Source organism: Coturnix japonica, chromosome 11 (genome assembly GCF_054131305.1).
Source record: "Coturnix japonica strain WE chromosome 11, WE-NBRP24, whole genome shotgun sequence".
Classification (NCBI taxonomy): domain Eukaryota; kingdom Metazoa; phylum Chordata; class Aves; order Galliformes; family Phasianidae; genus Coturnix; species Coturnix japonica.
In genome coordinates this window covers 27,379,148-27,394,835 of record NC_140673.1, presented here as the reverse complement: position 1 = coordinate 27,394,835, position 15,688 = coordinate 27,379,148, and the positions used below count along the sequence as shown (strand labels likewise).

The 15,688-nt window shown below is 47.7% G+C and overlaps 1 protein-coding gene across 1 annotated transcript in view; it reads right to left on the bottom strand.

Moving 5' to 3' along the window:
* The window catches only part of CACHD1 (cache domain containing 1), a 79,742-nt gene extending 71,640 nt beyond the window's left edge, over positions 1–8,102 (bottom strand). Inside the window, 1 exon segment of the mRNA XM_015870815.3 lies at positions 7,631–8,102. Coding sequence (XP_015726301.3) covers positions 7,631–7,834 — 204 coding nt within the window. The 5' untranslated portion in view covers positions 7,835–8,102.
* Positions 8,103–15,688: the final 7,586 nt, after the last annotated feature.

The following is a 15,688-nucleotide window of genomic DNA, read 5'->3' as shown; positions in this document are numbered from 1 at the left end:
TTCACTGCCCTCTGAATAAACATTTTTCTCCTAATACTTAACCTAAATCAGCCCTCTTTTAGCTTTATACCATTCCCCCTTGTCCAATCACATCCTGCCCATAAGCTGGGAACATGGCAGCTCATTGACAAGGAACAAAAGAAAAAAAAAACAAACAAAAAATATTCCCAACCTTCTTCTGTACCAACTGGTGATTTTTCTGCTCAGCTGCTTAAAGCCAAGATGCTCCACTAACACACCTTTTGTTTCAGTACCAAACACTACACCCACACAACAGGATAGCCTGCTGTAAGACCTCCCGCTCCACGTGTTTTGTGTTCCCATCTTTTCCAACAAACAAAAGGCAAAGCAGATCTTAAAAGCCTCTAAATACTGGAATACAACTTTAAAATGCCATTATCTAACAAAACTTTTCAGTGCAGTTATTTACCTATGCTTTCCTTGGCAGCTTCCCACAATCACAGCATCTGAAAAGCCACCACCAAAGGATCAGAACTGAGAAGGGCAACACCAGGCTCAAAGCCAGATCCCACCCCATAGAGTTGTGTGGGGAATCCATCCCTGCTCCCCTCTGCTCCAGCACCACAAACACCTCCCTCTGCTGTGCTCAGTATTACCACTGAGGGGAAAGCACAGCCCAAGAGGAAATATTTCTAATAGTTCCTTTGCAGAAAGCAAGAGAACCAGGAGCTGAACTGGAAACAGGGAGGTGATGAAAGCACCCGGCCCCTTTGGTGTGGTTCCATCACATTCTCTCAGGATGCTCAGTGCTCCTGGGTCAGACACGGGATTGAAGACTCAGAGACAGCTTTCCAAAGCATTGAAAAATACTAAAATTAATGAATTATGACACATTCTTGGTCTAGAATGCACAAAACTGGCAGAGAAACCCTCTGGTAACCCTACCAGAGCAAGTGCACAGCCACCTCCCCTTGAGGAGTCCCACCTGCACACACCTTTACAGGAGCTGCCAAACATGTCTCCTTCAGAGTCTTTTTCCTCCAGCTTTATTCTCACCTGTAACAATCCTTAGCACAGCCAAAAATGCCCGCTGCAACGCAGCAGTATGTACAGAAAAGGGACAAAACCAGACAAAGCTCACCAGACAGCCCCACAGAACTGCTCAGAGTCACAGCACTGCTCTTCTCAGCAGCGTGGTGTGGCTTTTCTCCCTGCCAACTGAGAGGCCGCAGCCTCCAACCACACAGTCAAAGCTGAGCAGAACAGTGCATTCAAAGGGAAATGACACCAGTGAAAAGTTGGTTTTATCAGCTGTTTCTGGCTGAGAAGCTGGCAGAAGGAGATGTAATAGTTTGTTTTTACTAACGATTGGAAATGTGCAAATAGACTTTTGCAAAATCACTTGGGAGACTCTAAAGAGACCTTACCCGCAGCTGATAAAAGCGGTGCCGGTATAACCTTTTATGGTATCAGGAATGGCTATTATTGATTGGTGACACCATTGTTTCAAAATCAGCTCAGATTTCCTTTGTGAATTCAGAGGCAGAATAGTACCTTATAGAAATCTGGACCAGGTTGGTATTCACATAATGCAGGATCCCACATTCTCCAGTTTGTACTACAGAAGTCACATCTTATCAACAGCCACTGGATAAATATCGATATCATTAAATTCAGTTTTCCATGGGAAAAAGAGCACCAGGATATCCTTATAGAGTCCATTAACACCACATGTTATATGACAACAATAAGCTACAGGGAAGTGCTGACAGCAGAACACTCTGCTTTTTATGGTGCTCTGTAGTTCATAATCTCACAGTTTATTCTGCATTAATCTTACTGCACAAGGAGGGGTAGCACAGCTACTAGCTAGAACTGCTGGAATCTGACACAGATACAAAACCGACATATCAGATAAGTTACTTAAACGTTTGACTTCCATTGCCCATGTTCAGAAAAAAAGAAAAACCCAGAAGTGATCATTTTCCTACCCAACTACACACAAACCCATCACCACCAGGATGTTCTCCCAGCTGTTATGAGCTCCCATGAGTCCCAATATACAACAGGCTGCCATCCCAGCAGCCTGATGTCACAGCTACAGGTGCTCCAGCTATGGTGTAGCAAAGGAAATAGGGAACAGAGGACACTCCCTTCATATGGGCACTGCCACACGAGTGTGCAGAACTGATAAGGTTCCAATCTTGTTGTTTCTTTTTCAATCTCTTCATTGATAACTGATGAAAATAATAAGTGCTGGAGTTCCTGCTGCGATACAACCAACCACCAGGCACCCACCTCTGCTCTGCGGAATGAAGTGAAGAAAGAATTTGGCTAACACACACTGTACTGACTTCCCTGCCTTCTTAACACACATGTTATCAGCCCTGTCACGGCTGTGAGAGCCCCAGTGTTTCACGGCTTACCTGTTTGCCTTCATGCTAATGAGAGCCCTATCCCCACACAGGGTCCCTCAGCAGCAGCAGCTCATTATCTACCAGCCCACCTTGCCACACCACATCCAGCACCTTTTATCTGCACAGGACAGCTGTGTTCCCCCTGTTTGAAGCGAAATGTCAGCCTGCAATGCACAAAAGCGAATGCAGCACAGCTTACACGGCTGATGATGCCTCAGCGCTTTGAAGGAGCAGCTCAAAGCCGAATCAAACATTCCAATTGCATCTCCCGTGTGTGACTGCTCCCCTGCCCTTCCACCAGCACCTCTCCCTGCCTTTCTGAAACATTTCATGCTGGAAAAAAAGGAATCCGAGTGAAGCAGGATGAAAAACTGCTGCAGTCTTGGGCTTTCGCAGTGTCTGCCAGAGATGGATTCAGACCAGGACATCATCACGTCAAACAGATGAGATTTTGCTCCACTGTTTCCAGCTTTGTAATTATTACTAAACCAAGCACCACCGCCAAACAGAAAAAATAAGAGTAATTCTACTCAAACATTGGTCATCCTTCCTTAGCTTTTTTTTCCCCATAGCATTTCAATTCCACAAGCTGGAAACAACCTGAAAATAAGAACAAAAGGAAGCAGTTTTCTGTGTAAAACGTTAACAGTGAGAGGAGTAGAAGCAGGCAAAATTCCTATTTCAGGGTGAAGAACCACAGTTCTGCTACTTGAGCTGGTCTGCAGTGCAGCTTGAAATGGGATTTGTCTCTATGAGGCTGTAAATCCAATGTTGTCCACCAGAAGAGCATCCTGCCAGAAAAATATACATCTATTTGTATTCTTCCATGTGATTAAATGGGCAAAGGGCTCTTGTGGCTGTAACTCCCTGCCATCACCCAGAAATCTCCATAGGTTTTCCAGAGGAAGGCAGCACACCAGCCTCCCCCTGAGCTCCAGGACATCTCAGCAGCATGGCAGCGTTCTGTGCCATCTGTTCATCTTACAAAACACACGGCTGGACAAGTTAGTAGCAAAATAAACACAGCGTGTCTGCCAGCCAACCTGGAGAAGCATGTGCTGCACTGTTTGTGGCTTTTATGCACTGCTACGGCATCTGAGCAAGTATTAACATTGAAAGAAAAATAATGAAACACCACAGTGAGGAAACAAGGGGGGAAAAATGGGCACCAAACTGCTATTTTCACAGTCAAAATGCATTTAATTCCTCCAACCAACACATGGTGAGAAAGAGCTTCCTTCATGAGGTGCAGAGGATGAAGGTGGCAGAGCTGCCTTCAAAATATCGAAGGCCCTCTGGGCTTATAACTTCTGCTACTATCTGGCTAGAAACATCAGAGTGTAGCTGGAAAGTTAGAGAAGCACTTAACGGCGCTTTTCATCTTCAAAGCGCTGCCTAATCCTTTCAACTCTCCCCAAAAGCACCGCATCCCCACTTTGTGGGTGGAGATGTTACTGTGCCCGGCACTATCCAAAAAGCACAGCTCAACCGTCCTCACCTTGCACGCCCTGTGCCCATCAGAGGGTTCAACCATACCAAAAACAAACCAAAGGCTCACAAAATCTTTTACTTATTCTCTTTCTGCCTTCACCTCATAAGGAAAAGAACTTTGGTTTAATGAACCAGTGACCTTCTCTGTAATGTTAAATGTGTTGGGAAGACAGGCAGAGGTTGGCCAGGTGATGGAGCTGAGGGAAATTCCACTGTTAGATGAGGTCACAACAACCATCAATTTTGTTATAATTTCACTATAAAACGCCACTTAATTGTTAATTATTACTGAGTGATGTCTCTGCCCAGGAGAACATATTACAGCCTGCCACCTGAGCTCCCCCTTCCCGTGCTCCAGTCCTCAGTGAGCCAGGATATGAGGCTACTTCACACCAAGCCTACTGAATAACAGAAGGCAGTTCTGCTGCTCCCCAGCAGAGATGTGACTGCAGATCATCTTCCAAGGGTGAAGCCTGCTGCCAAACTAAAATGTACTCCTGACAACCACAGGCTGCTGTCACCTTGCACAGTACCTGCATCCTGCTGTTGCTTCCAGCCCTGCTTCCCTGCACGTTTTCTCTCCGCAGGGGAAGCCAGAGGGCAAACAACAGTATGTGAGCTCACTGCAAAGAAAAAACTCCTCCTCCCTTGGACTTCATCTCTTGAGTGTAGGACTGCAGTTATAACAACAACGCTGCAGTTTAAAATGGCAGATTTCTTCTGCACTGCTGTCGGTTCATTCACCCACAAGCCGAGCAAAGGTTTCTCCTCCCACGTTCCAGCACTCGAGGAATACAAGTGGTGCAGCTGCTTCTGGTTAATTAGGGAGCGACGCTGATGAGCTCTGGGGAGAAACCCAAGCAGATCACCCTGATCAAGCACAGAAAGATGGGCATACATGCACACACGCCACTCGTACCACAATGCATGTGATGTTCAGCTACAGCACTGCCATTAACTGCAGTTTTCGCAGAACTGTCAGAGTGGGAACAACTCATTGGTGCAATATAGGAAGTCAAACCATTGATGGATTCTGTTTAAGCGGTGAGAACAGCACCAAGAGCTGCAGCACGCAGCAGGTAGCAGTGGCACACAGGTGCTGTCTCTGGGTATAAACCTTGTGTGCAGTACACTCGGCTGCTGATGCATCCCCCAAGCTGTCCCCCATGTTACACTATCCCAGCTGCACCATGCAGCACCATGAAAGGAATAAGTTTATATATGAGCTCAGAGTACTTGCAGGTACGAGAAAAGAAAGCACTACTTAAAAGCAATGGTCAGATACAGCATCGGTGCACTCATGCAAGAGTCTATAAATAGAGAGCTGTGATGTGAGTGCCAAAAACAACAGCCAGAGCAATGCTGGCATCAGGAATCTCATCCTCATTCCTCCTGTAGCTTCAGCCTGTGTTACAGTGCAGACGAACACACGCCTCACTTCTCCCAGCAATGGCAAGTAATGTGATTAGCTTAAAAACACGAAGCTTGTCTTACTGTTGTGCTATGTGAAATACTGGCAGAGGAACACGTTGCAGGAAGCAGGCGCTGCACAGACGAGATGAATCTTGTTTGCAGCACTGACAGCTGCCCCAGCACAAACCCAATGTATTGTTTGTCTCCCAGTTCCAAACCCATTACATCCCGCCCCTCTGCACAGGCATTTAAGGCTCAGACATTTGGGGATTCTCCTACCTTCTCCACTCACTCCTCTAACATCTGCTCTGGAAGCTCCACCTTATGCTCCTTCACAGAAGCTCTGTTTCCAGTCTGCATGGCTCAAGCACACCCAAACCAGCCCCTCACCTTCCCTCTGTGTAAGCAATCACTTCCACCTGCTCTGTCCCTCATTAGACATCTCCTCCCCACCTCCAACCCAGACCCACCCGTCCTCAGAACTCTCTCTTACAGCTCTGCCCCACTTCAGGGAAGGTGACACCACCTCCTGCCCATCACTGGGACATAAGATGGGAGCCAAGCTGAGCAGGACCAGAGCATGAAATCAGTGTGCAAGAGAAACATTCTGTCCTGGTATTTCCTCCTCTACAATTCACAAAACTAAGCAGATCTCTAGATGACAAAGGTTAACCCACAGCCACCTGTCTCCTACCTCTCTAAACCATCTACACTCATTCAGTCTCCGAATTCTTGACAGTTCCCACATCTGCCCTCTCATCACAGCCCCCAGCATCCCCCATCTCTGTGCTCCCACCAGTCCCTCCTGATTTTGGATCTATCTCCACATCACCTCAAAAGCAGGGCAGTGCCCCTAGGTTTATAACCAACTAGAGCACAAAAATGCTCCCAATTTCCCCAAAATGGCACCGTTACCCCTGAGCACCTGCTTGCACCAGGGGATGGTCCCACAGCACCACGCTCAGCACAGCTCTGTGCAGGAACAGAGTGGTAACTGCACCAGTATGGGCAGGTTTAGGTGACTTCAGCCCTAAAATCAAGCATGAAGCACAAGCTGCAGTGAAACATGTCATAACATTTTTTGTTCTACTGTAGGAGGTCAGCAAAGAAGCTTCAAAAATCAGGGGAGGTTCGTTTTCACTGGGTTTTAATCTTAAACAGCTGTAATAATGTTACAGGGGAGAGCAAAGCACAGGCTGCACATTAGTTTGATGGGAGTTAAGGCAGCCAAAATATTAAGCATATAAAAATAGAGCTCAGTATGAAAAGGGCTTTCAGAGTTTAACTACCAGTTTCACCACATTCAATTACTTTGGGGCTTTAAAAATCCAACTGATGGTAAACATGGTGCTTTTACATTACGTGCATCCTTGTGCACTGGCACCCAGATGGCTGCAAGCAGCACCATCCCCAGGAGGAAGGTTCACTGGGGTATTGCAGGGAGGTAACCTTGTGCTTGTCTGCAAAGTTGCCTTGAATGAGACGACAGCGAACCACAGAATCGTTTGAGCTGGAAAGGACCTTTAAGGCAATATGGTCCCAGTCCCCCCTGCAATAAACAGGGACACCTACAGCTCCATCAGGTGCTCAGAGCCCTGTCCACCCAACATGTGTCAGCCACGACCCCGATAAAGTTCGTGGAGTTGTGACTTTCTTTGTTTAGTTGGTTGGGTTTTTTGTTTTCTGAATGCACCCGAAGCACATTCAGCGATACAATTACCCTGACTTAATCTGCGCTAAGTAGAGACCCCAGCATTACGTTCTCACGGGAAAACACACACATCTGCATGCACGGCGCAGGGAAAAGAGACTTTCCTGCATTGGGCACAGCAATAATCCACCTTGCGAGAGGAGTCACTCGCATTCGCGTCTTCTCAGCATCGAGGACACGAGGCAACACGGCGCGACACGCTACTGCCTCGAGGTGACAGAACAGAGCCAGTTCGGAGCAGATCAAAGGCCATTTGGGTAGAGACCCCCCGCTGCTCATCGCCCTTTCGGCTCGGAGCCTTTTAAAGCCGCATTTGCCACTGACCGTTCGTTCCCCGGCTCCCATTTCGCAGAGTCCTCCCCCGTCCCCACCTGCGCCGCGGGGCTCGGGGCGGGATGCCCGGGGGGGTCCGAGCTCTTTGTGCCGCGCGGGCACCGGGGGATGGCGGCACAAGGAGAGGGAAAGTTTGCAAAGAAGGGAAGAACCAGGGGGGAAAAAAAAGGGAGGGATGGGGGAGGAAAGGGGGGAGAAGGAAGAAAGAAAGGAAGGAAGGAAGGGCAAAACCCGGGATCGGGAGGGAGGGAGGAGGCAGGGCAATCCAGGCGGGCGGGAGCGGGGCAAGGCGGCCGGGCCGTACCTGCATGGTGACGACCCCCAGCTCCTCGGTGGCGAGCTTCCTCATCTGCGTGGCCAAAACTTGCGCTTCCTCCAGGATGGAGAACTCCGCCTCGGCGGCGCCCAGCCCGCACAGCGCTGCCAGGCACAGGAGGCCCAGCGCTCCCCGGCCCCGCGGGCGGCGGCCCCGAGCGGCGGCCTCCAGCCGCCCTCCGCCCCGCGCCATGCTGCCGCCTCGGGAGAGCGCACAGCGCCGCTTCCCCGGCTCCGCTCCGCGCCGCCCCGACCGGAGCTCGCTAGGGCCGCGGGGCGGCCGCCATGCGGGGAACGGCGGCTCCGAGAGCGCTGCGCCCCGCGCCCGGCTGCGGAGACCGAGAGCGGCGGCGGAGAGACGCAAAGTGCGGAGCGGAGGAGGAGCGGGAGCGGCGGGGCCGGGAGAGGAGAAGGAGACGGAGGGACGAGGGAGGCGTCTGGAGCCGCCGCGCTGCGGGCGGGGGCAGCGCTCGGCCGGACCCCTCCTCCCGACCCGTCCCGTCCCCTCCCCTCGGCCGCCGCCCCCCGAGGAGTGGAACGAAATGGGGCTGAGCTGGGCACGGCCCGCGATGGGAGAGCGAGCGCGGCTCTTGGAGGCGGACATCTCCACGGGCGTTTGGATTTACTTCTGATTTTCCTTCCTTTTTTAAAATCAGAGCGCTCCCGTCCAAAGGCTGCCCCCTCCCCTCCACCCCCAGCACCCCAAGGCCGAGCTCCAGCCCTGCGGGTCTCACCTCGCTAAGGGGCGCCTCGTGTCAAAGCCTCGAGGGTCTGCGCAGTTTTCAGACCCGTCTGACCTGCAGCGATGAGATGCTCCGAGGCCCATCTCGGAGCTGAATCGTTTGTAAGCATGGCGGCAGCGCGCTGTGATCCTGGAGCAGTGCGTCCCACGAGTTAATGAGCCATCAGCAGCAGAGCCCGGCTGGGTGACCTTACATCGCCGTGCCCCGTGCGACCATCGTGGCTGCCAGGTACTGCACAGTCTGTGCCTGGTGTACAAAACACCATTGGTACAGCATCCCTGTTGTTTCACGTGATAGAAAATGCCTAGAAATGGAGTTCTGGCCACTTTTCATGGTTTGTTTCCTCACATTTCCCATGCAGTGGCACTTCAACACAGCAGCACCCAGGCCCTGGCTCCCTGCCACCAGGTCTATATGAATTATTAGATTCATAGAACCATTTAGGTTGGAGGAGATCTCTAAGACCCCCAGCCCACCCCCCCAACACCCGCTGCTCATGTCCCTCAGTGCCACATCCCCACAGCACTGAACACCCCCAGTGATGGTGCCCCCCCCACCCTCTGGGCAGCCTGTACCAGTGCATACCCACTCTTTGGAGAAGAAATTTCTCCTAATACCCAACGTGCCCCTCCCCAGGCACAGTGTGAGGCCATCACCTCTCGCCCTATTACTGTTCCCTAAGAGCAGAGGCGGACCCCCCACCTCAGCCCAACCTCCTTTGTGGAGGGGTCGTAGGGGGCAGTGAGGTCTCCCCTGAGCATCCTCTGCTCCAGACCGAACAGTCCCCATTCCCTCAGGCACTGCCCATAGGACTTGTGCTCCAGGCCTTTGTGCTTGGGTCAGATAAACAGAATATACAAATGCCTTATCTATTTATCCTTGGCTTTTGCTCTTTCAGGTGACTTACAACTCCAAAAGAACATATTTTTTCACTTACCCTGTGCAGTTCTTCTGGTTTAGGATTGAACCAAATGACACCTCTCCAAGCTGCTGTACCTTTTAAGTCCATGGCTAAGGCAGCATTGGTCACATCAACAACAAGGCATTTTCTTTCCATGACACTGAGGCTCTTGGACTTCTGTTGGAGTATTTTCCCTGGGCCCAAGAGAGAGAGAAGCTGAAGGGAGCCAAATTTGCTCTTAGCACCAGTCATTTTCATATGAGATTTTATGATTTTTTTTTATTAGATTCACCAGGACACAAAAGTTTTGAATTAAAAGCCAAGTGGCTTCCAAACATCTTGGCTACATTACCCGCGTTTTTAACATTTCACTTCTGACCCCAGCTGCATGTTTGAAAAGAAAAATCCATCTCTGTAAACCCTGTCATATAAAAACTATCCCATGGAGGCAACAGCTGGAACAGCCAAATCTCCATCCACCCAGGGCACCCAAACTCACGCTCTCAATCATGAACTCACTATGTTCGTGCTACAAGTAATCTTACTCATTTTTGCTTCTTAACCTCAGGAAATGAATAAGGCATCTGTACCTTCTGCTGCCACAGTGCCAGCATCCTGCTGACGGCAAGGTAACTGATGGGGCAGGATTATGGCTTTCATACACAGCCCAATGATGCACCTGGCAGCCCTGGAGGTAGAGCTGGCTGCTGGTAATGCAGCCTCGTAGTGCTGCCTCCCACCTCCCCCTGGAACCATCGCTGCCACCTCGAGATCAGCTTCCACACATCTGGAGTTTTGTGGAAAAATAGGAAATGACTCCCTCCAAAATACCACAGGGGGAAAAAAAAGGAATGTGATTCCTAAAAAATCCTTTGCTATTCAGATGGTGTGATAGCTGGAGTCATGGGACATCAGCCAAGAGCTGCCCACACAAACAACCCGAGGCTGGGCGCTCTCTCCAACCAGGCTGGTCTTCAAGTACTTGGATGGTGACGCAGCTGTGTATTAAACCCTTCTCCTGCTCCTTTGGGATGAGCCTTGAGGAAGAGAGACAAGGCCCTGTTGGCGTGGTTGTGTTGCGGTGTACCCAAAAGAGAAGGAAGAGATGCAAATGCCAGGAGATCAAATCTGCTGCTCTACCAGCACTTGGGCATAAATAATTCAGCCATTCAGATTTGCAAAAACGAGGCCATGCTAGAAATTTGTCCTTTACCTAAACAGCAAGGGAAAAAGACTGAATCTGAAATGTAAGTGCCAGGGAATGGGAAGAAGAGGAACTTACGCTGAGAGTAAGAGTCCTTCTGACACAGTGCAAGCAGAGAGGTCAGTGTGTGCCAGCATGGGGGACAGAACTGCATGATGCCTCCACAAGAGCTTGTACACATGGCAGCACCAAAGGAAAGCAGTTTCTGTAGCACATGATGCAAAATGCACCGAGCCAAGGTTGATTCACTGCATATATCCCTCTGTAGTGATCATGACTTTCTTGATGTATCCTCTGAAGTTCCTCTATTGATGCTAAACTTGTACTTTCAAAACTGTAAGCTAACTACATACCCAGGTACAGACCCACATGAACACCAAATTCTCTGTGGAGAAAAAGCAATATCCTCAGCTTGCTGCACCTGCTTCACTTTGTGGCAAGTCCCTGCACTGTCTGAGTAATTCAGGAGCTTTGTGAGTTGGAAAGGCATGGTCTGATCTTTGGAGAATCTCCTTGAAAGTGGCATTTCTTGATGATACTGATCTTCACCCCTGTGAGCGATACAACATGGGTTCCAAAAGTGGTGAAGCAGGCAGAAGGCTTGTCTGGCAGCCTCGTGCATCCTGCTGGATCCTCTGCAGCCTTCTGCTGGCTGCTCAGCCTGCAAGCTGTGCTCTGTGAGCCCCTGAAAGGAAGCAGGATACTCCCAAGGAACTGCGAAACACTTTGTGGCTCTCCTTTCCAACCTCAAAGCAAAGACTAAAGTAAATCTTTTCGTGTATTATACATTGGAAACAACTGTCCCTTGAACACCCTTCATTAATTTCTGACAGGGAGAGCATTTGCATAGCTTGTCTTTGTGCCCACAGCCCTTACACGTGTTCATATTCACATCTATCACATGGCAGGGCCAATAAGGCTGTAAACTCCAAGTTCTATCCCAGTGCAGCTTCTGCCCACCTAATCCATCACTCCCCTATGGATTGCAACCAGTGAAGAAAATGGAAAAAATGTCTGCAGTCCTCCCCCATCTGTAAGTGTGCCTGTGAGAGTGTTCTTTCCATAACACCATCATCACCAGATAATATTTTTAATGAAAGCCATCACGTTATGTAGTTTCAGAGTGTGTGGTGTGGGATTTCAAAGTGAGCATTGTGCCCAGCTGTAGAGCTCGGGATGGGAAAAGCCTGATGTGAGCAGCACAGCCAGGTCACCACAGTTTGAGTGTGGTCTCCTGTCAGGCCAACTGCTTTTCTATTAATTATAACCAAGAGTTGATGTAAGGAAGAAAATCCCTGCTGCAAGAGGAAGACAACAGGGTGAGGGATGGGGCAGAATGGGAGCTGGAGGCCGATGGATGGGATGTGAAGTTTGCGGCCCTAGAGAGAGTAAATGGGCACCATCCAGATGGGCATTTTCTTAGCCTGCATTGGGAAGAGTGGGCACAAGGGCAGCTCAGCACAACTTGTTTCTCCTAGCAGAATATCACCCAGACAAATCCATTGCAGGAATGTGATGTTACAACAGGCATTCACAACACAGGAAAGATAACAGACATAATCTATCACAATGTAAAGAGAGCGATGACCTGACAGTGCAGGAAAGCTGCAGTCTGGGGTTAATAGAACCCAGCCTGACGCTGGCTGAGCACCTCTCCTTACTCTAGCAGCCCAATGTCTTCAGCATCTGTTTCCTTTATTCCATGCCTAGAGACACCCCTAAGCTGGCCAGTAACTCCAGACCACTGAGAAACAGATCAGTAATTCTTCTATGGAAGCTGTATGCATATATATACATATGCATATATAATATTTATGCATTCATGTTTCAATTTATGCTTCAAAAATAACACATGGTGAAAAATCTTTAGAAGTCAGGATATAAAACATCCCAGCACATAACAGTCAGGATATACATATTACTATACAGATACACACTATATGTCTGTGCATACATACACATGCTGTCCCTATATAACACATGTAAAGAGCTCACAGCACCCAGTTCAGGAGGGAGCTCTATTAAGGAATGGTGTGGTTCATCAGATGGCAACCCTGACAAATTGTGAATGAGAGTCAGCCTGCTTTTGAAACACGTTCAAGGAATTCTCTGAATATCGGTGGTTCCCTCCTGAATCACGGCCATGTGAACTATTACGTGTTTCTCATGCTCATGGATGAAAGGATGTGCCCATGCTGTGAAACAGAGGATGCAAATTACTAATTCACATTTCGTGATCTCTTCATTCTTCTGTGGTTCTTGTCATTCTGATGGATTTTTATCTACACACATATAATGGAAAGATCAAACATTAGGAAGACCCTGTTTGTGAATTATTGCTGAAATCAGAATATTGTGCTACGATTTTCTCCTTTTCATGGCTGTAGGGCCCACCAGCCCAGCCAGTGCCACGGTCACACATGCTGTGTGGCACTGGGGACAAGGATGTGCCCAGCTGCTCTGCAACCCCGGTGGTCACTGCTTGGGTTGCACTGAGTCCCATATCAAAGACAGCTGCTTCCATCCCTAGAGCTGCCAGGCCCCTGCAAAGACTCAGGGGATATATGCAAGCCATAGCTTTTCAAAGACTTGTAAGAGGGCTACATCAGGCTGGGTTCTCAAAGGTTAGATGGCATGCTGCTTACCAGCGTGGCCTAACTTAAACCAAGACTTTTCAAAGAGACAAGTTTGTTTATATTTTTCTATAATCTCATTTGTAGAAATGGCTGAACCCTTCAGCATGAATATCTTGGACTCTACAGCAGAAAATAGCTCGGAGCTTTCCAACACAAACAAAAAAAAACTCTGAAAACTTGGATCTTATCGCTGAGAAATGGCAGGCAGCCTTGGAACAGGCGCTGCTACTGGCAATATTTGTGATAATTCCGATACTGTAATCTCTTTATCTTCCTTCTGCATCTCTTCTTTTATCTTCATGTTGATGTCATGGAACTCGGCACCAAAATATTTCTTCTTCCATTCATTTTCCTTTGGCTCCATTCTCAAAATTGAAATCAGCTCATTTTCATTATTTGAAAAAGGCAGAATGTAGTGGTGTGCTTTACACGAGCTGCTGAACTCCCGGTGACAAGGAGCAGCTCTCTCCTCTCTTGCCTGGAGGACCATGTCTTGCCATGAGATTGAGCACAAACACAGCAGTGACGACTACACTGTCACGGGGAGATGATGTGGATGGTAACATTTGTGATGCTGACAGGGGGAACATGAGAGTTGTCCACCTCTCTGCTATCCCTTGAGAAACAGAATACACCTCAGCTGTCACTGTGGTGGGAATTCTTTGAGATTCCTGAGCTGAATCCACCTCAGTGAGCTGAGCAGGCACTTTATACACAGTGTTGCACTGCTGTTAGTGACAGCATCACCTAGGGCCCAGCCATGCACAAGGCAAAGCTTGTAGGGTGAGGTAACAACCTAAATGACAGCACATGTAGGTAGTTACATTCTCACTGTATCCAGTGGTTTGAAGTCTGGCCACTCATTATGGCCAACAGAAGTAACAGAAATGCACATTCTAGTAACTGAAAAACAATGTTGGAGGATTTTTGTTAAAAAAGCAGTAAATGTCACTCCAACATTGATGATGGATTACATGTACAGAGACACTCCTCCAAAATTGGACTTGTGATTAGATTGGATGTTGTTTTCAGTACCGTAGCTATTGAGGAAGCAGGAAGATGAGTGATATCTGCATACCTGACTAACGTCATGTGTTACTCCTTGCCTCCACAGGTTTTTTGGCTCACTCTTTGTCCATGCCTATGTTGGTTCTTTGTTACAGCAAGAGTCTACACAAAGTTCCAACCCTGCCTCTGTTTTACTATATTTAAAGCACATCGATATTCGTCTGAAATTCTGCTCTAGCATCAAGTCAGACACACAGAAGATACATTTGAAGCCTGAGTTATCCTATTAAAGACAGTCTTTTAGCAGGTAATATATAGGAGTGAATAGTGCAGGTTCTGTGAAAACCAAAACTTCAGACTAAATTGCCTCACTAAAGATCATGGAATTGCATGCTTGCTTTATTATCCCAGCACACAAGATTTGCTGAAGACCAAACTGGGTATTCGGTTATTTAAATGGAAGGCCAAGAGGGTAAGACGTGAAGTCACCTCATTCAAGTCACTTCTCTGGCACTGGTGATGTAAAATTTGTGTCTCATGGAAATGAGAAGTGCTGGTTAAAATGTATCTTACAGACTGGGTAGAAAGAACATTTCTGCCTTTGAAGCTCAGAGATGTTCCATTAAAAAACAAGGACCCATTTAACAAACATTTATTTCCTAACCCCCTTCTCTGCTCATTCTTTGAGTTTTGACATAATAATCAGAATGCAACTCGATAAATATTTCCAGATATTTCCACACCGCACAACACTTACAGTCTAGACTTAATTAAAGAAACAAAGAGTGAAAAATCCCAGCTGGCTTCCTTTTTCTTCTTCCATCAACAGGATTAGAATACTTATCAGTTGGGCTCTGCCTTCTGATTCTTATCACAGATTTCAGCTCCACCAGTTAATGAACAGCTGAAATGTGGCAAGGCAATAGACCTTTATTTTCCGGTTATTCATGCCCTTTATCATGAAGGCTGAACCTAGCACATCTGAAATGCCTCTTTTGGGTGAGTGCATTTAAACGTCAGAGAGCATTATTTGCAGTCCTCCTCATGGGAGAAGAGGAAAACAGAGTCAGAGGGCAGGCAAGAATGATAATAACATTTTAAAAGGTTCATTTAGTAGATTGGCCAGTGACAGTGAATGTAATAAATAATGTAATCATAGCTTGACTTTGCTTATAATTTCTCCCTGTGCTGTCAGGCTTAGAAAGAACACAGTCAAGACACTATGGAGGTATTTGTAGGCCCTAACACCATTAAAGAAAGACTGGAAAAAAATCAAATATACTTTTTTTTTTTTTAAAGGAGAAATGATAACATCTGTAATGAATCCCTTGTTAATATGTCACCAAACTTGTCTATTTTTCATGTCTTCATTGCAGCAGCAGTACATTGAAAGAAATGTGATGTAATGATAGCTACATTCTAAATAGATCACAGCTCCACAGGAAATACTGCAGTGATTTTTTGCTATAGAGTATAGGCACTGATAACCTTCCTGGGAGGGAATCTACATGTTTACATTTATAGATATTCAGTGCAGCCAGAAATCAGCAGAGCC